The sequence below is a fragment of the Mus musculus genome, chromosome 1 (assembly GCF_000001635.26).
Source record: "Mus musculus strain C57BL/6J chromosome 1, GRCm38.p6 C57BL/6J".
NCBI classification, from domain to species: Eukaryota; Metazoa; Chordata; class Mammalia; order Rodentia; family Muridae; genus Mus; species Mus musculus.
The window spans coordinates 80,253,084-80,274,549 of NC_000067.6; the positions used below are offsets into that span (position 1 = coordinate 80,253,084).

General features: G+C 37.7%; 1 protein-coding gene across 5 annotated transcripts in view; it reads right to left on the reverse strand.

The window, feature by feature from the left end:
• Positions 1-11,839: 11,839 nt before the first annotated feature.
• The window catches only part of Cul3 (cullin 3), a 75,768-nt gene continuing 66,141 nt past the window's right edge, over positions 11,840-21,466 (reverse strand). For 3 of the 5 annotated variants that reach the window (XM_006496498.4, XM_030254438.1, XM_030254443.1), the window contains 3 exons: positions 18,441-18,627; positions 16,127-16,272; positions 12,527-14,204 (listed from right to left, as the gene is read on the reverse strand). In XM_006496498.4, the coding sequence (XP_006496561.1) occupies positions 14,073-14,204; positions 16,127-16,272; positions 18,441-18,627 (465 nt within the window). In that variant the 3' untranslated portion in view covers positions 12,527-14,072. Of the gene's footprint in view, positions 14,205-16,126; positions 16,273-18,440; positions 18,628-21,466 lie in introns of all 5 variants that reach the window. The other 2 variants (NM_016716.5, NM_001313728.1) reach the window with 1 other exon arrangement.

Here is a 21,466-nt window from a genome sequence, read left to right on the forward strand (position 1 = left end):
ATCTGAACAGACGACTTATCAAAGACATACAAATAATGAGTATGTGAAGAGCTGCCCTACAACATATGTAACTAGGAAACTCCACATGTCTTTTAGGGAAAAACAAACAAACAAACATGAATTGATGATAACAAAGGCAGACCAAGACACTGGGCAAAGTGAACTCTCTCTCTTACCCAATGCTTTCAGTCACCATGGAAGGCACTTCAGCAGTGTTTTTTGAAGCTGAAGATATTCTTACTATATAATCCTGGGCATTTAACTAAATGAACTGAAACCCTATGTCCACACAAGCCCTGTACACTAACACTATAAGCTTTGCCCACAACTGCCAAACTTGAAAACCACTTAAGTGTCATTTAATTGATGAATAAAAGACTGATTGCTCCTTACTGTGGAGTACAGCACTACTCAATGACAAAGGAGTGAGCTATTCACACATGAAAAGACATGTAGAGTTTTAAAATGTATCTTGCTAATTGAGAGGAGCCAGTCTGAGGAAGCACCAGCTGCCTGGGATGACAGCAGAGGCAGTAAAGGTATAAACAGTTCTTTGGGTAGACAGGGGAGGAGTAGAAGACAGAGTACAAGGGATTTGCAGGGTAGTTAAGCTGTTCTCTACAACACTGTAAGGGTAGATACAGGACAGTATATACTTGTCAAAACCCATAGTAGGAGCAACAAGAAGGCACTTTAGACATGATGGAATCACAACAGTTCTGAACTAAGTAACGGATTAATCCATTCACAGGTTCATAATTTGATGGGCTATTGGGAACAGATAATAATTGGGAAGTAGGATCTAGTTTTTTAAAAGTAGGGCTATATTTTGTTGTTCTGCTGTCCTTTGCTGGCTGGTCATCACTGGGGAAGCAGCGTACTCTGCTTTATCAGATGTCCAAGTGGAAATGGGTTAAAACACCTGAAACCGAGTCAAATGGGCCCTTTTTATAGCTGTTTGTATTACAGATGCTAATTATGTTCCCCCAAAAAACTGCTTACAAAAGAATGTCTGTACATAGCTTCTAGGAACCTGCCCCCAGTTGGTTCTGACTGGTAAATAGAGATGCCAACAGCCAATAACTGGAAAGGACAAAGGGGCCACATTGGAACTGGGAGGAGGAGAAAGGGACATCACCAAGGGGAGGATGGAGGAGAGACAACATGCCTGAAAAGACCGCAGGACAGAGAGGCACAGCCACCATGGGAAGGAGCAGGGAGGGAGAGGGAGGTCCAGAGCAGCCAACATGAAACAGAGAATAACTTGGAATTAACCCCATGGAGGTCAGGCAGTGGCCCAGCTATTCTATTGTTTAACCCATATTAAAATATAAAGGCTATATGTATCTTTCATTCGGGAACATTAAACCATTGGGGCAGGTAGCAAACCTGCCAAGGATATTAATATTTATTTCTACACTTTTTCTCTTTTTTTTTTTTTGTTTGGACAGGGTTTCTCTGTATAGCCCTGGCTGTCCTGGAACTCACTCTGTAGACCAGGCTGGCCTCAGATATCTGCCTGCCTCTGCCTCCCAAGTGCTGGGATTAAAGGTGTGCGCCACCACTGCCCAGCTCACTTTTTCTAGGGTATTTTGTCACAGTGATGGAAAACTAGTATAACTGTCATGAAAATCTGCAAGAAAAAAAAAAAGGAAATTGCACACGAATGTTTCTGTAGACATTTGCCAGGCAACTCTGTTCAGTTATGGTCCTTCTCTGAACACTGAAGTACATTTTCAAATTTTATCATTATGCTGATTAGTGTCAACTTTCCAAATAGCTGTACTTTCTCAGTTTTTCCTATAAATCAGCTGAGCTGAATATACTATGTTCCCCTTTTCTTGTTAAAAACTCCAAACTCCTTACCTCACGTAGAACAACTGGATCTCTCAGTCTGAAAAAAAAAAAAAAAAAAAAAAAAGAAGTCCTTTATTTATTTATTTATTTATTTATCTATTTGTGTGTGTGTGTGTGTGTGTGTGTGTGTAGGTTGGAGGATAATTTATGGGAATCTGTTCTCTCCTTCTCCCATGTGGGTCCTGGAGATAGATAGACCTTAGGTCATCAGGCTTGGCTGCAGACATCTCTCCATTTCATTGGCCTTTTTAGAGGATGGAGGTTCAGACAGGATCTCACTATGTAAAACAGTCTGGCTTTGAACTCACAGAGCTCCACCTACTTCCATCTCCCAAGTATTGGAATTAAAGGTGTGCAACACCATATCTGGCCCCCTTTGTTTAATTAAAAGTTTTCCCTTTGCTTTCATTGTAGCCTCCTTTGTGGTTTTGGATTGTTAAGATGGTTGTATAAGCATTTTCATGTATGTAGGGGATTCTTGACAGCAACTGCTGAAACCAATCTAAATCTACTTCAGTTCATCTCATTGCTTTTGGTTTTTCAATGTAAGCATGGTAAATTATCACATACAAAAGCATGAAAATAATTAAGCTATAAAAATTCTTCTGGGGCTGGAGAGATGGCTCAGCAGTTAAGAGCACTGACTGCTCTTCCAAAGGTCCTGAGTTCAAATCCCAGCAACCACATGGTGGTTCACAAATATCTGTAATGAGATCTGATGTCCTCTTCTGGCACATCTGAAGGCAGCTACAGTGTACTTACATATAATAAATAAGTCTTTAAAAAAATTCTTCTTTAGACCAGTGGTTCTTAACCTTCCTAATTCCTAGTTCCTTGGGCTGAAGAGAAGGCTCAGAGGTTAGGAGCACTGACACCTCTTCCAGAGGTCCTGAGTTCAATTCCCAGCAACCACATGGTGGCTTACAACCATCTGTAATAGGATCTAATACTCTCTTCTGATGTGTCTGAAGACAGCTACAGTGTATTCACATAAAATAATTAAATCTTAAAAACTTCCTCATCTTGTGGTGTTGCTACTTCATAACTTTAATTTTGCTGTTAAGAATCTTAATATAGGAGCTGGTGAGATGGCTAAGCAGGTAAAAGCACTGATTGCTCTTCTAAAGGTCCTGAGTTCAAATCCCAGCAACAACATGGTAGCTCACAAACACCCATAATGAGATCTGACACCCTCTTCTGGTGTGTCTGAAGACAGCAACAGTGTACTTATATATAATAAATAAATCTTTTAAAAAAGAATCTTAATATAGATATCAGAGCTCCACCTTTATGCAAGATATATCTACGTGACCCTTGTGAAGGTGTTGTTTGACCCTCAGATTACTTCTCTAGATATTAACTTGACATTTGTTTTCTAGTGGTCAAACACTTTTTAGGTAGTCCATTTTAAATGACTTGTACAACTATAGTAAAGGGTAGCCTTAATTTTTTTATATTACATTGCGTGTGTGTGTATGTATGTGTATGTGTGTGTATGTTAGCATTTACGTGTACCTGTGAACACATGCCATGGAGCATATGTAAAGGTCAGAGGACTTGTGGGAGTTGGTTCTCTCCTTCAACTGTATAGGTCCTGATAACTGAACTCAGATCATCAGACATGGTAGCAAGCATCACTGCCACTGAGCCAACACCCATGTTCTATGTTAGAGAGCAACTGGAACAAAGAAACTAATCAATGTGAGAGAAATCTACATATCTCTTGATGTTATGCTAATCAACACATACCACATTATTAAAACAGAAGCTGCAAATCCCTCAGGTTCCAGAAAAAATAAAGCGTAACCTTATTTTAATGTTTATTTTTCGCAAAAAGTAAAAAAAATTAGTTTACTTGGTGTGATACACTACATAATGGCTTCCTCACAATGCTTACATGCTAATCCCTAGAGCAGCAGGTGTGATTTAAACTATCTTGAGCAGGAAGATTATCCTGATTTACCTAGTTGGGACTGACATAATATCTCAGCACTCTCCAAAGAAGACACGGTAAGGGTCAGATAGAAAGGAGAACAGGACAGAGGTGAAGATGGTACATGGCTGCAGGAAGAGTCTGAGGCAGTAGAGGTTGGAGATTGTAGAAAAGCCAGTGAAGGAAAAAGCATGAATTCTCCCCTCACGCCTCCACATGTACAAGGGAGACAACCTGCGGGGTAGTAATATTCACCATGTGACACAGTAAGAGTAGGAAGAACAGTAAGGAAAGTGTGAGGGGCTAGTCCACCCAGCAACTCAGGAGATCTGTGTTCTACATAGGAAACAACACATTCTACTGGATAAACAAATCAACTGAACACACTAATTATAATATCATATAGACGCTTATCTTTTATAACTGGTATGCCATGAAGACAGACTTCTCAGGAGGCTCCATTTGGAAGTGGTGCCCATTAGACTCCCAAATTCTTTTCTCCACGATGAGAATACATTTTAGTTTGTTCCAGTTACTATGACAAAATGCCAAAACCTGCAAAACTTCAACAGAAAATTGTTGAGCTTCTAGAAAGTGGAACAATGTTAAGGTGCAGGCAGGGGTGGTACTCACGGCATGCTTCATATAGGATGTCCTAATAGTGCCACTCCCTAAGACCCAAGAATTTAAGTACATGGGTCTATGGGGGTTCAAACCTATTCTTACCACCACATTATCTATGCTGGGGAGAGCTTGGTGAACAAAGTCTAAAGATTTGGGCCAGTGGAAACAGCCAGTGAGTTGACAGAAGGAATCTGGCCTGCAGAAGGAGTGGGGGCATCTCTGCAGACATTGCTGGAATCAGGTGCTAGAGACACTACATCCTGCTAACTTAGAGGGATTCCTCAAATGGTCTTACACAGGCAGCTCCAAAAGCTCCAAGAACAAAAGTCACACAGCCATTTTAGTAGAGCTGTTTGCTATGCCTGTACGTGCGTGCGTGTATGTGTTATGTCTAAAACGGGATGCGGCTGTAGCAATTTGGCTGGCAGTATCAGATAAGCTACTGAACCTACATTAAGGGCTTAAGAAAACCAGAGCTAGGGCTGGAGAGAGAGAGCATATCAAAGGTCCTGCCTGGGTTCACTTCCAGCAACTACTTGGTGACTAACAACTACCTGTAACTCTAATTACATGGGATGACTCCTTCTGGCCTCTGGTGGCATTTCACACACATGGTGCAGACACAGAAATAAAGATCATAAGCCTTTACAGGGCTACAGAAAGCTATACCTTGCTGGCACCTAGCACTGGGAGAGCTACCTGACCGAAAGCCAGTTTGTGAGCCAGCAGAGCTGGAACCTGACCAGAAATGTTCCTTGCTTCTCTGAGGTGGCTCATCAGTGCTTTCCACTGGCAAAGCTCAGTATCAGGGTAGGCAGGTGATCATCTTCAATAACCCAAATGGTCATCATGGGTATGCGAGGCCTTCAAAGGTTCTTCCCGCACTTGGGCTTTAAATGACACCCACAGAGACTGATGATTCTTACAGCTGCATGTGTAGCCCATCCTCTTCCCCAGGTCCCAGGTGCACAGCACGGTACTCCGTGATCTCTGGCTACAGAAATGGCAAGGTTCCACACTGACCCCTTGATACCCCCACTCTCAAATTGATCAATTTCCCTGTGCATTTAAACTACTCCAAAAAGAAAGTCTATTAAACATAAGTACAAAAGACAAACAAAACCAACCCCCTCCCTCCAAAAAAATTCCAACAAAACAAAACTACTTAACACCTCCTCCTAAGATGGGAAAATTTTTTTACAACTTCTCACAACAAAAGCCTTTACGTGACATCCTTTCCCCCACATTCCAGGGAATGTTGTTCCGAGGAGTCCACACTCCCATCATGGCCATTTAACCTCTGCTGGAGGCTGAGGACACAGTCACACCCCAGCAAGCGCAATGCTCCACAGCACTTCATTCATAACCCTTGCAATGGAGTGGAGGCTGTGGCTCTCCCTGTGAGCTTCACAGCCCTGGATTCCGTGGGCTCCTGCTACCATCTTGTCTGTCCCATCCCACCTGTCTTGTATTGTGCACCTGGGATGCCCTCTCCTAGCCATCTCCAGACAGTGTAGGCCTGTCTTCTTTCTCTGGCCAGAACTTATTTTCCTCATACTGACAGGAGTTACTCAAGGCCTATTTCAAAGCATCACCTTCCCATTAAAACCCACTCCTGCCATCTTATCTAAAGTGACAACTTACCCCTTCCACCGTGCTACTCCTCACCCCCTTGAGCTCTTCGTTTGCCATCACAGCACGTCTACAAAATTCTGCACATGCTTGTCATTCTGAGCATGCTCTTCTTGCTCAGGCCTTTTCTCTACTTTGTTCCCTGTTGAATCTCCAGTAACTAAAATTCTATCTAACAAAGAGAGTACTTGACAGGGTGAAATGAATTTTATGGAAAAACTGAATGTTAGTGTAATTTAAATATATTTCACTACATTCATATCCTTTATAATTGGACTATATATAATGCATAAATCAAATAACAGATTGGGGATGTTTATTTTACAAGGGCCCAGTTATGTCTGGGAGTCCATACACCACCAGCAGAGGTAACTTCCAAAAATGGAGCTGTTTGTATGCTACACGTGTTTGGACATAAAGAATGAACTAGAATTTGGTGAGAATCATCTGCACTCTATGGTCTTTTTGACTTCCCTCCTTCAGAGTCCCTTATAAATCTGGGTTGAACTTTTATATTAAGGAATTAAAATCCAATCTAGAGAGACTACATAAATTAGTAACTATATACTTTATAGTTACCTAAAACTGGTAACAGGAATGACAGGATTATAAATCCTATCAATCTTTGGCTGAAATCGATAGATCATGTTTTTGTACAGATGTAGATGTTTGTTGTATATATTTTTAAGCACAAGGAGGTATCTAAACCATAAGAGTTGATGACACTTACAAGTAACAATTGTTAGTTAACTTACATACTTTCTTTAGTAGACAAATTTACTGTGGCGTTCTAGGTATGTGGGTTTATTGGCTTGTGCACATTTTCCCTTTTTGCCTTTGTAGAATTGGTCGGCATTTTGGTTTCTTAACCAACTTTAAAAAAAACTAGGGCTTAAAGTCATTTTATTATTGTCTGATAATGAACTATATATGTAACAAAACATAGTAAAAAACCCCTTTCCCTATCAGTTATCTAGTAACCTTTAAAATCTAGTCTCTAATCATGCATATACAAGCAAGCACACCCAGACCAAAGGTGACCAAGCACAGATATACATGTGCAAATGCACTGACACAAAACTGGACTCAGTAGAATTGTTTTGCAACTATTTTAACTCCTCATATTTCAGTCATAATGACTATAAACATCAGGAAAAATGAGGCAAGGTATATTCTAGATAGTCACAAAAAATGGACAGATAGTTTAATCTAGTTTTATAATCTCTAGGCGATAAGGTCAGTTGATCAGAGCATAATATGGCAAGGCAGCTTAGGCTTAGATTCACTTTATGCAAGTGAGAGCCCCCAACTCATTTAGTGTTTCATAAATGACGGTTGCTATCCTTAATGAGTAAGAAGTCAGTTATTGAAAACTGATTAGCAGGTACCATACTAAAAGCTACAGAGCATGCTATCAGCTATTCCTTAGTAAGCCAAAGCTTCAATCTTCTAGAAGAGGACACAGATGGAAAATAACCTCCCATGAGAGCTGCCATCTGCTCCCAGACTGCCACTGGATCCAGAGGCTTGGAGAACAGTCATGAGAAGTAAACACCAGGCTGTGCTTTTATGTAGGCTGAGAACAGGGCTCACAATTGGGAAGTCTATGAAGGGCAGGTACATCTTGAGAGGGCAACAGCTAGGGGGAAGTCTGATTCCTTAACCTTGAAAACTGGAATGAGGTTTTCAGAGCTTGCAGGTTTTATATACCTAGATTATGCAATGTTTGTGCCAATGTGATGAGGGAACAGACACATTTTAACTCTTTACTGGATAATTCTATGAATGAACTACTGAAAAATAACCCAAAACTTACACTGGGGAATTAGGGAATCAAGAATCCTGAATTCTTCAGGAAGTTATCGCAATGTTCAAACCAAGGCTAAAAATAGAATCTCTTCAAGCCATCTAGACTGAAAATTGTCAGGAAAATGCTGAATATTTATGGACATAATTTGCAAAGTTGGTTATACAAATCCCAATTTTTGCCACCCAGACTAAGTCACATCATAACCCATGGATCTAGTGGGACAATTCCAAACTCACATCAATAGGCACTTGCTCTTGACTCATCTAACACTGTTGCCTAAACTGGTACTTGTAGGAGAAAAGTCATCAAACTCCAAATGCGGGGTTCCTAAGTTCATTTTCTCTTAGTGATAAGGCCTATCCGAGACCACAGGTTGCCACTTCTCTGTGGAGGCAATGTGGTGGACTAACAATAGCTTGGCTATAATGCATGTGACCTGTGACCAGGAGCCCATTTTCTTACAAACACACTTTGCCTTGAGAAACACAGTTATAGCCAGCTGAAGTTTAAATACAAAATACTAAAGCATCTTACAATTTATTAAGAATAACCCTAGCGGGCTGGTGAGATGGCTCAGTGGGTTAGAGCACCCGACTGCTCTTCCGAAGGTCCAGAGTTCAAATCCCAGCAACCACATGGTGGCTCACAACCATCCGTAACGAGATCTGACTCCCTCTTCTGGTATGTCTGAAGACAGCTACAATGTACTTACATATAATAAATAAATAAATCTTTAAAAAAAAAAAAAAAAAAAAAAGAATAACCCTAGCTAATTAATGAAACTGGGAGTTAGTGCAACACAACTGTAAAACAATGGCTCCCCTAGTTGTCCCATCTCACCTTGCACCCATAAAGCCATAATATGCACAAGGGACTCCCACCCCCCAAAATAAAAAGGTTCCCCTAGGTTCTGGTGTGCACTTAGGATAAACACCAGCAAAGGCCCAGCTACTTTTCTTCTTGAACTGCCTTTTATTCCTGAGCACTCTTCTATATAAGCTTGGTGAGAACATTCACTGCCTTGAAAACGACTCTGTTCCTTTAATGACTCAAATCAAGTCAAATGAATAGATACCTTCCAACAAGATAGGAATTTCTGCTTAAGAAATGCTTTTCTTATAAATGTTGCAAAAAGTGTTTGTGGGCAACCTCTTGAGGGGACTTTCTGAAACTGGATCCAGATTTCCCCCAGCCTCTCCCCTTCATTTAAATGTCCTAATCTCCATATCGTCCTGCTTTGTTAGTACGCACAATGCCTCTGGCAAAAGCTGCATTGGAACAGAGTGAATTGTTTTGTATCACTCTACATCATACTCTTTAGTTACATTTCACAGCTCTGTTTGATCTATAATTCTACTTTTAAAACAAACATCAAGCTAGTGGGTCTATAGGCTAACACACTGAAAATATTAACTCCACAGGGTTGATATCTGACAGCATTTTTTTGTTGTTGCAAACAACAGCCAATATCATATATAGCAATATACACATTATAATTTTTGGTCCATGCTGTTTCAGTATCAGGAACACCAATAAGCCAACATAAACCAACCAAACTATATGCCAAGAAAAATCTTAAGATCCAAATTCAATTTGCAAAGCCCTCTCTGTACAAACCACTGTTCCTAGAGATGGTACATGAACAGTCATTAAAAACACAGGCTTTGGTGGGCAACAGTAGCACACGCCTTTAATCCCAGCACTTGGGAGGCTGAGGCAGGTGGGTTTCTGAGTTCTAGGCCAGCTTGGTCTGTAGAGTGAGTTCCAGTACAGCCAGGGCTATACAGAGAAACCCTGTCTTGAAAAAGCCAAACCAAACCAAACCAAACCAACCCCAACCCCATAGGCTTTAGAGTGAGGTTATGTTTTAGAGTGAAGAGTTATTCCAGCACTGTCCTATTAGTGAGATTTTGCACACCTCCCCCCACCCTCCAGGCTCTGTTTTTTAAACCAGTAAAGTTTCTAGAAGCCAATAATCTAAGCCAACAGCAAGCTTCTGCATTTATCCTTTCCTTTAATGCATTTAAATTGTAATGCTGCTATCACACTTCATTTGCATGAAATCCTGCACCATGCATATTAATTGTAATATAGTTATGCACACCCCTACCCCAGGAAGGGTGGGGGACTACTTTAGAAGGTAGTTTTTACTGAAATCTAATCTACTTAGAAAGATTGTGAGATTATAAATGATATGAAATTATTGTAACATTTGCCTACCAACTTAAAACCATTTGCAATTTTTAAAAGGTAACATATCCTACCTCTCTATGGTCCAAATAGAATGAAGACTTTCAGAGAGCCAATAAGGTGTCTGTGTTGTTCACTTACACAGGCAAAGTGGATTTTGTAATTATAAGTTGTGTTAAATGCACCAAATAAAGCTCCTGAATTAATACTGATAGTGTCACCTTAAATTTTTGAGGGTGAACTGTCTTGTACCTGTTTTTGTCTGAGTTTTATTACAGATTTTAACTTAGAAAGCTGAATGTTTCTAAGACTTGTAGCTACCTACCTACCTGCTAATGGCAAAGCACATCTTGAATTTATCACATCCACCACACCAGATTCTGTCACTCAGCAATCATAACAGACAAATAATCTGGAGACTCAGAAGCTTAATTTTTCACACTGCAAGAATTGTGCACATTAAAGCTTTATGCTCTATGAGCTGTACTTTATTAGAATGCTTAAACTTTACTTCATTAACTAGAAACACAGCACACACTACTTGGAGCTTCTCATATACTGTAAGTCATTTCATTGAGGCCCCCTCAGAATCGTTAGACCCAAATATTAAGGAAGAAATTACTTAAGTCTTGTTTACATATGTGCCATTTCTAAGAACATTACATGAAGCTTTGCTCAATTTCTTCTAAGAGCTAGCTTTATGACTCATTAAATTCACTGTCATTTTGTGTCCTGTACCTTTTGGAAAACTGACTTGGAATGGAAAACCATGCAATAAGGAGAAAAAAAATTAAGTGTAGATCTTAACCACTTACCTTGTGATCCTCACACTAAGAAATGTAGAGTACAGGATCCTTTAAATGGACATGTTCCAAAATAGCAGCCACCATCATTCTTGCTTCTTGCCTAGTGTTGTTATCAGCAAACATGGACCAACAAAAACATGCAGAATTCCATACCGAGATACACATCATCCACTGCTTCATGCAAATGATGTACACAATGACAGATTTAGATGGAAAACCATATATATCCACTTGCAACACAAGACGCAGACATAAACTCCAGAGTACTAGCTTAGAATCAAACCAAGGTTTAAATATTGGCTTGGCCATTTTTCAGCAGCTATCTTACATAATGGTTAAGTCAGAGGACATGACAACTAAATAACCATCAGAAAGAGCTCGCAAGTGACTGCACACAGTAAACACCTGTGTGACTTCTCAGGACTAGAAATAATTTAGTTTCACTTAGATTTTCCATTCTTATCAATAGAACATAAAATATTTACTGCATAAAGAAGTACCATATAGGGCAAAACATAATACAAATAATACAAAGGTTTTCCTTCTAAGATGAGAGAGCCTTATGCTGTGTAAAACATGGAACATGAAAACTTAGGCTACTCTCAAAAGGGCAGTAGACAGACAAGGGCAAGATATTGTATTATTTGATCAAAGTGGATATTCAAAATTAACCTGAAAAGGTCATTGTGTAGACTAAATATACTAAAATTTAGACCCAAATAGAGAAATTAAGGTGTCAGTAAGGGTGCTAGTTTCTGGAAATGTACACATTATCTTTAGAGCATTGGCTCTTACCTAAGCCTTTCTGTTTGTCCTGCATACTGAGGAAACAAACGTCAGCGCTACTTCACTGTTCTTGAGAATCTCACTGCAAAGGCGTATTAGTATCTTCCAGATCTTGAACCAGTGCCTTCCTGCCCTGTGCTCACAATGCCCCACACATGCATCCCTTTAATTCCATTTGTAGTTCACTGACATAAAGAATCCTTGGAATTACAACCATATTTTTTATTTTGTGAAGCTGTTTCCTAATTGGAATAAATTTTCAATATTTAAATGACAAATAAAAAAATGCTGTCCCACAAAGAATGACAGCAAAGAATAACTTAACAATTAATGACATCATTTTTTATAGCTGGAAAAATTATCCATCTTTCCTAAAATTCAAGTCACAAAAAAGAATCTCATCACATTATTCTTTTAAAACATTTAGAGGATAAAAATGTCAATGACCTATTGCTGAGAAATACCAAATGCATCACATGAATTTTGTAAGGTAGCAGAGCCAGCATTGCCCAACAAATACATTTACTTTAACTCAGAAGCAAGCATCTACCAGAACAATTAGCAAACCTTTATGTCCCTACATATACATTAGACCTAATCTGTACAGCTGAGCTGTCTTCACTTCCAAACTGTTAAAAGTAGCTTCCTTCGTAAAAATTCTATTTACACCAGAAAGCAATCCATCAGTGTCCCACCGTACCTGTGCAAGCACAGCAAGGTGCACCGAGAACCTGTCCGTACTGCCCACACCTTTACTGTCTCATGGAAAGGTGGAGAACATGTAGAGATTAAGATCCTAAGACTTAAAATTAACAGTACATATAAAAGCAAATTTAAATGCAATAAAAGCAAGTCTAAAAGGAAAATTATAATCCAAGACGCATGGGGAAAATATTTATGTGGAGCTTTTAATCCATATTAGAATTCAGTAATTGTAACTTCATATATTTAACAGAAACCATCTTCTGAGACATACATTCTAATAAGTATATCAACAGTATTGATATTCAATGGAGAGTTGGTTACTTGAATTCAGTAACATTTCATTTTTTTGACAGAAATCTAGTGGTTTTCCCCAATTACATATCTAAAACATTATCTTGAAAGAAAAGAAAAAGGAACAAAATTAAATAAAATGGAAGATAAAAATACTCTGAAGTTAAAGCAAACTATAATCCTTGGCAGATCAATCAGGTAGAAGACTTCAGTGATAGTTGGAAGCACAGAGGAACGGACACACAAATCTTCAGCACAAAGCACATCTTTGAAAACATGAAAAGGACTCTTCAGAGGACAATGGATAGCTAAATATCCACGTTTGAAAAATATTGCTTAATCACTTTCTAAAACACAGCTGCAAGAACTGAAGAATTCCTTCAAACTATCAAGGTACTCTATTTATTGCATCTTTAGATTGCATTTTGAAACAATTAATGGTGTACCACAGCTTCACCAAAATATATATTTAAACTGTGTGTGGGGGGATGGGGGATATATTTATAAACAAATGGTAGAATGGATGGATGTGCTTTTCAAAGGAACTAAATTAAATAGAACCAGCTGCCACCTTTGTGCTCTGACATACTTGAGTTAGTGTGTATGTGAATACTAAATTTATTTATTTTGTCTACAATAAATGAAATAAAAACACCACCCTATACAATCCACTGTTAGCAGTAAGTACAACAGCAAAAAAATTATTGTACAATTTATACATACTAAAATATTTTCTTTCTCTAGAAATAACTCAGAGCAAAACCTAATAATCTTAGAACTTAATTTGGAAAACCTCAGATTACAATAGAGAAAAACAAGTCAGGGTATGTATTGATGTCCAAATAAAGGTCCTTGGTCATAAGGCTGTGAGACTAGGAAGTGCAAGTGGTAGGATAAAGCATGCGCCAATTGTATGCCTGGGTCTTTGTATATGTATCAAACCTTTAAACAATACCAGCGAAGGAAATGTCACAAGCAGAGCAAGATAACTGGGAATTTTGCATCTCTTTTGCCATTTTTGCTACCCAACTTACACAATGCGCAAAGTGCTAATAAGCAACACTACAGAAACACATTTACATCAACACTGAAGACCTGGGGAAATGAAATCCAACAATTTTATTTTAATGAGCTGTGTTTTCTAAATTTGTTTTATTTTTTTCCTGTTTTCATACAATATTGAAAACAAAACGCGGCACATTCACATTTTCCCGAGGAACTGTAAAGATGATCTCTACAGGGATAACGTTGGAAAGCCTGAAGCTCAATCAACTGATGTTGAAAACTCTCAGAGGGAGTAGAGGCTTGATCTGAGTGGTCTATAACACGTACTGCAATTTAACAGAAGAGATGGTCGTCTTAATAGTATGATTTAAAAGAACTTCCCAGTCCATGCGAAGAGTACAGTCCAAGAATAAATCAAATTTCTGAATGCATTTTATGCTACATATGTGTATACTTTGCGATCCTCAGGTGTTCGTGCCAAATATTCTCTCTCAATAAGTCCTTCAATACGTTTCTTAATAACAACTGGACTTGGTAAGAATCGAGCCTTCAGTTGCTGAGTTACCTAAAAAGAAAAAGTAAAGTCTTAACTAAAACACTTCCACATAGACAAACAAAAATCCCTATCTTTTTACTAGAGCCGACATGCCATTTAAAGCTGAAAAATTTAGTGACCTGATTTAAAAAAAGTTAGATGCACCAAGCATGGTGCCTAATACCTATAATCTTAGTACTTGGGGATGTGAGGTAAGAACTAGACAAGAAAAAGTACAAAAATTTTAAAGCTTTTACTTGAAAATTTAATGGATGTTTAAAAACATACTTCTTTGTGTCAAAATATGGATGCTAACGAGGATTAGTTAGATTTCAGTATTCTGAATACATACCAGAATATAGTTTAATCATGTTGATGATATTATTAACTTCTGGGTTACCTTCCCAGTTCACAGAACCTGGTAGGATAGCGTGTTTATAAGCAAAAGTCCTGGTTCCAGACTGCCTGGGTTTAAATTCCTGATTCATCTCAGTCCAGCTCTGGGATCTCAGAGATGAGTTAACAGATAAAATCCTTTACAGCAATGGCACCCAATACTAAGAGCAACTTCTGGCATTCTTTGCTCTAGTCACAGTCAGATCTTAAGTATGGTTCTACCAGTAAAACGTTCACTGTAGCAGCCAGTCTGTTAATCACAATATTTATCTACACACACACACACACACACACACACACACACACACACACACACACACACGGAGACAGAGACAGATTTTTAACTGCAAGGTAGGCTGTTTCATTTTACAAAGGAAATAAAGTTGGTATTAACAATTAGTGACAGAACCAGAGGGAATCTAAACCTTTGTCCTCAAAGCTCATGGTCATTTCAATAATCCACCCTGACTCATCATTCATCCTATGAGCCAGATTTTCTTTTACTCTTGTTAATCAAGGCTATTTTCCAACATGCAATTATTGGAAATACTTTGAAATGTCAAATTTTAGCACTTAACTATGCCAACTACAATCTATCATCCTTCTACAATTACCATTCTAGAACCAAAAACCTTGCTCAACAACAAAAATCTTGCTACCACCCACTTGAAACTGCCAATCCTTAACTCTATCTTACAGACTGTGAACAGATTTTACATTTATTCTCCTTCCTTGCAAGGTCTAAATTGTAATTAACTCTCAAAAACATCAACTCTGGATTTGAACACATTTCATAATCACCTAAGCAGAGCCTGTGAGAGGCCAGATTGCTGACTCTAGAATTTCTGATTCAGTTAAGTCTGGGTGGTCCAGGAACCTCTACTTCTAAGACTTGTGACATTAGCACAGCTGGTTCAGAAAGAACCCCTTTAAAAGGGTTGGTTTCTTCTCAGTGTCATTCATTAAGCATTCTTATTGCTCCCAAATATGGGCTCTTTCTTACTGCTTTTTTTGTTGTTGTTATTTCCTATGGTACTCCTGAGCAACTTAATATAGACTCAGTTCTGACTGTATTTCCATACAAAGTGAGTTCCCAATTCAACATCTGGCCTTCTCAATTTTTTACAGACATTTAGTGCCACAATCGACTGCCCATGCATATGTCAGTATATAGTAAAGTCAACTGTCCATTTATTAATTAAGATATGGCCCACACAAGCACGTATTCTCTCTTACTCGGTAGTTAAGGGCTCAACTTCTGTCTACTCATTCAAGCCAGAAACTCAGGAGGCTAAACCCATCCTTCTCAATCGCCATCATAGGTTAATGTACTGTCAGCTCTACTTCTCAAGACTTAACTATGTTAACCGCTTCTCATGAGTATTGATTCCCTAAGTTACGTTAAGAAGCTCTTAAAAAAAAGTACTAATATTCAGAAATACAAGTCTTTTGTTTATAAAGGTATATTGATATGCAGGTGTTTATGTACAGTATTTTGCTCTTGGTGAGCAGTGCTGTGTGACAATGAGTTTGACCCAAGCTTCAAGTGTCCTTACCTCTGCTACTAAAACATTGTGCTGCATCTTCTTCCTAGACTTCATTATTCGCACTATAGCAGCTTCTATCTCATGTTTTCTGTCATCATCTACTTTCTGTCTTGTTTCTTTCCTTTCTGGGTCGGATTCACCTTGTTTGGCTGCAACTAAATAGAAATAAAACCATTTATCATAAAAGTGATTAAAAATTTGGCTTATAATAAAATGTAAAATAATTTAGTATTATTTAGAGGGAAAAAAATCCATCTCAATTAGAGTATGCACACAATTAAACACACAATAAGCAAACATGCTCACTTCAATTAAGAATTATTCTTTTGCATAATTACAAGTTAAGTTTCAGAGGGGAAAAATAAAGTCCTTTTATAAAAAAACAAAACAAAACAAAACGAGTCTCATTATATGCCTCTGGTTGGCCTAGAACCCACTACTTAGACCAGTATGTCTTCAAACTCAAAAGTTTCACCTGCTTTGGCCTCTTAAATTCTGGGATTAAAATTGTGCTGGATACATGCCTGGCTAACTAGAATAATTCCTATCCTAGAAGAATGAGGTAGTGGATATATTCAGTGGTAACATTAGTAGTACACAATTTACAAACTGTCCGGGACTTTCAGACCTCAACTCTTTCTTTCCATCATGGCTTCCATGTTTTATTTCAACAAAAATATTTCAGATAGCCAAGTATCTGTCGTCTAATTCATAAGACACCGTAAGAGATGTCAGGTATTGTCAAGATCCTATCAGTTAAACAATAAAAAAAAAGCATCACTGAGATATCAGAAAGGGAAATGCTGCTCTGTAGGCCTTGCCGATATCTCCTTGGAATTTATTACCTAACAAAATTCTTTTCATGATTTCATCATTATATTCACAATTTATTCCAAACTTTAGTAAAGTCTCACTTTGTCCTTTTATTGTGTTTCATGTAACCAGTAACAGATAAAGAACTAATGTACAACTATTCTGTAAGTGATGTAGCAAACAACAAAACCATTAGTTGTGCTATTTGGTCCTTTAAGGAGAAAGGCACGAAACTTTTTGAATCAAAGCAGAAAATCTCAAAGAAACATGGCTGACTATGCACAGACATAGACATGAGATACAAGATTTATAATTTATAAGATTATTCTGGTATGCAAAACCATTTAGCTACTTGTAGGTAAAGTTTCAGCCTGAAAGAATACTGCTTTCAGGCTGAAGAAATGGCTCAGCGGTTAAGAGCACTGACTACTCTTCCAGAGTTCCTGAGTTCAATTCCTAGTAATCGCATGGCAGCTCACAACCATCTGTAATATGATCCAATACCTTCCTTCTTCTGATGTGTCTGAAGAGAGACAGTGTACTCACATACATAAAATAAATAAATCTTAAAATAAGAAAAGGGGGGGCACTCGATCAAAACATACAGCTTTCTGCTGGGAACACAGCTTAGTGTCCAAGTGCCAAGAAACACTTGGCCCAGAATGCATGTCTAAGGCCCAGATTATAGCCCAAGTATCTTATATCTACCTGTCTGTCTATCCATCCACCCACCCACCCACCCATACTAATGTCTCGTTCTCAGACACACACAGAAATACCCGCTTAAGAAAAAAAATGCATTCAGTATTATCTAAGGAAAAAAAGTACAAGCTAATAAAAATAATCTACACAAAGAATTATTCCCATCTATGTTCAATGAAAAAAAAAAGGAAGAAAGATAAGGTATGGGTTTAGATTAAAATAAATAAAATTTAAGTGGCAACATGAAAACACTGAAAGAATCACAGTCCTGAAAGCTAAGATACAAAAGAAATCATTAAGACATTTGAGAATATAGAAATATAGACATTATTTTTGTCGAGTGTGATACTGTATTTGAATGATGTAGAAAAACATCTTACTTCAAAGAGATGTGCCTTCTGAGGTGTGTCTGTCTACTAATATTAACTTTGAAACCAGGTAGTAGAATGCTTTAATTCTAAACAATGAAGGGAAAACAAACAAACAAACAAAACGGGAAAGCTTTCTGCCACTTACAAACAGAAAATAAAAAACCTTAAACTGATTATACATACTGAGTAATATTTTTGCCATCAACATGACAGGCTTTATTAAAAATTGTTCACAAAGGTATTAACTTATGATTTTAAATTAAAGGTAATACTGGCTTTACAATTCCAAAACTTACCCTGTTTCTCTTCTTAGGACCAAGCATATTTTTTGTTAGCAATGAAACTACTACTTTTTAAGAGGAAGAAATCCAGCAGATGCAAAACTTTCCTATATAAAATATACATAATTTTAAAGAGGAAAACTTAATTCCAGGTACCTGTTTGAATCTTGACTCTGTGTAGTTTAGATGTGAATTGATCATTAACTGTAAATATGTGGCCACTTTCTATCTCCTTGGACTTGGGTTCTTTTGTGAGGACCCGCTGTGTTGGTTTACCACAGGCGAGGGACTGGAGGGCTCTAACAAGTTCTCTTTCAGGGATATCTGTCTCTTGTTGAATTTCCTGAAAATTTCATTAAATTTCACATAATTAGATTTTCCCCACAGAGATTAAAAGTACATTAGTTAATCAGCAAATAAGTCAATCAAGCGGTAGCTAGAGGATGGTTAATTCTATTAAGGAATCAATTTACAATAAAGAATCTCCTGAATATTATGACTTGCTACTAAAATCTTATTATTTGGACAAACTATAAATTGTTAAAAGGCAAGGGCATTTCTGGTCCAAAAAGTACACAACAAATTCTCTAAAAATGCCATCTGCAGGCACCACCGGGAACTTGACAGCATTCAGACAAAATAAACTGCTACAACAGTCTCGGGACTATTCACTATTCTAAGTTTACTTACAGCACAGCACACTATGTTCAAGCTCTCACTAAAAACAAACTTCAGAACCTGGATCAGCTATACATATGCCTCTTGGGATCAAAATAAGATTTGACTAATGGAAGTTAACTTTAAAAACAAAATCTAAGACATCGGAGCTCTAATTGATAACTTTTGTATATATTATGAATACAATGTTATACAGGAGAAATTAAGTAAAAACACCTGGAGAAAGGCTTGTGATTTTTAACTCACTGTTATCATGTCAATGGGATAATTAAAAGAGCTACACATATGATTTAGTTCACACATATATCTATGGAAATATGAAATTAAGTAAAAGTCAGAATTCTGTGAAATGCTATTTTACACATTTCCTTGTTTCAAATAATTGTATGCTTACTACTACCACAGACATTACAAATACTATATGAATTAATAGGAAGCTAAATAGGTTTTAGTTTAGACTACAGATAATTAGATATAACATATTTTAGTTATACACTGAACTGTAAACGCTTTCAGGTAGCAACACTGTGTCAGATACAGATTTATTTCAAGAATTCTGTGTTTATTACACAGAGTCTGAATTCTTCATGTAGGTTTCAATTGTAGAAATGTAGAACCCTTTTATTTATTAGTCAACAAATAAGTAGATTATAAGATAAGATTATACATCTATTTCTCTATGAATAAGCTTAAATATGCATTACTACACATACTATGTGGTGTATGATTAACAATTACAAATGAAAAAAATCCTTTCTTTCCTTTCTAGACAGGGTCTCTCTGCATAGCCTTGGCTGTCCTTGAATTCAAGAAATCAGCTTGCCTCTACCTCTCTTGTATTGGGATTAAAGGCATGTGCCACCACATCCGGCACTGGATGGAATGTTTAATGGCTTTCCACTTCAACTATATCTGACATTAAAGTCCAAATCAGCTTAGACTTGAGACTCATAAAAACCTTTAAAAAGCATAATATAGAGTATTAATACAGGAATTACTACTCACGCTGCTTTGCAAACTAAATGTTAGTTACTAAAACTATGATGTAAGCTACTATTCTATGATCCTTGTAACTACTTTGTATTACAGTGAACTCTATTCAAAAACACCTCTTTACTATGGATTAAACATGACACTACATCTTCCTTTTAACAATCCTTCCTTCATAACAATCTTGGTAATGTTTTAAAATATTTTTATTACATTTATTTATATACTGGGTCTGTTTGTTTGAATGCATTTGTCTCAATTCACTTGTAGAAGTTAGTTCTCAACTTCTACCATGTGGGTCCCAAGGATCAAGCCCAGGTCAGCAGGCCTGGTGAGAAGCATATTTACCTGCTAGCACTTTTTGCACTCTATACCATCTCACTTGCCCAGACGACTTGGGTGACCAACCAGTAAGGGAGGGACAATAATGTGAGTACCAGCATCACAAAGATAACATAGTTTCTTCATGGAGCTCTAAAGAGTGCTCACTCTAGGACAAATGAGGCACTATGATATGAAGGAGACCAAAAGGTCAAGGTGAAAGAAAGGCCTATATGGAAAGAAACTACAAACTTCAGACTTTTACCACCACCGCCAACAACCAATCTGCCCACCATGCAAAACTTGGAAGCACACCAATTGAGCCCAATCAAACAGTAGATTTTCTAAGTTCAATCTGACAACTAAATACAACCTGTCAAGAATCTTAAGCCAATAGGATCTTGCGCCATAGCTATCCAAGTGAGGTCCTGCTAATAAGTACTCAACTTAGAAACCAAGAGATTGTTAGTGGACATTTTAAGCCACATCATTTTGGGATTTGGTATGTGGCTGATATACCCCTTATTGAACTCTATATAGAAAACTGTGTATGACAGCTAAAACTGGCAATGTTAGAGCAATAATCTAATTAACTTCTACCTATACTTTGCTCATTGGTATCAATGTATCCTAAGTTGGCTGAAAGGGGGAAGCTGCCTTAAACCATTAAAGTTAATGGTTCAGCTTTGGTAAATAAATTTGTAATCTTGCTTATCCCATCATACTTTTAGTTCTTTATACATAGAGCTCTCAAAAATCAACCTTGCTATTATCAGATACGAGACATTCTTCATAAAATGTTCACAAAAATCCTAAAAGTACCTATTAGATTCTAGGATGGCTAGAGCTGCATAAAAGACCCATCCTGTCTCAACTACGCTCTTCAAGACAAGCAACCAAAAACCAAACTAAACCCTATTGGATCTGGTACATATATTCAGTTTGCAGAATACTTGCCTAGCATGCAGGATGACCTGGGTTTGATCCTCAGCACCACATAAAAATTGATGTGGTAACTGATGCCTGTAATACCATCCTATTTCTAAAAAGCATAACTGAATTCCATCTCTGTAGAAAAGCTTTATGTATATTGTTTGGTTAAGACATACTCCATGCTTGCTTCATCAACAGTTAGGACTCCATGTAATTCCATATAATTTGTTAATGAAAATTAGCATTATCCTTAGGTAGAA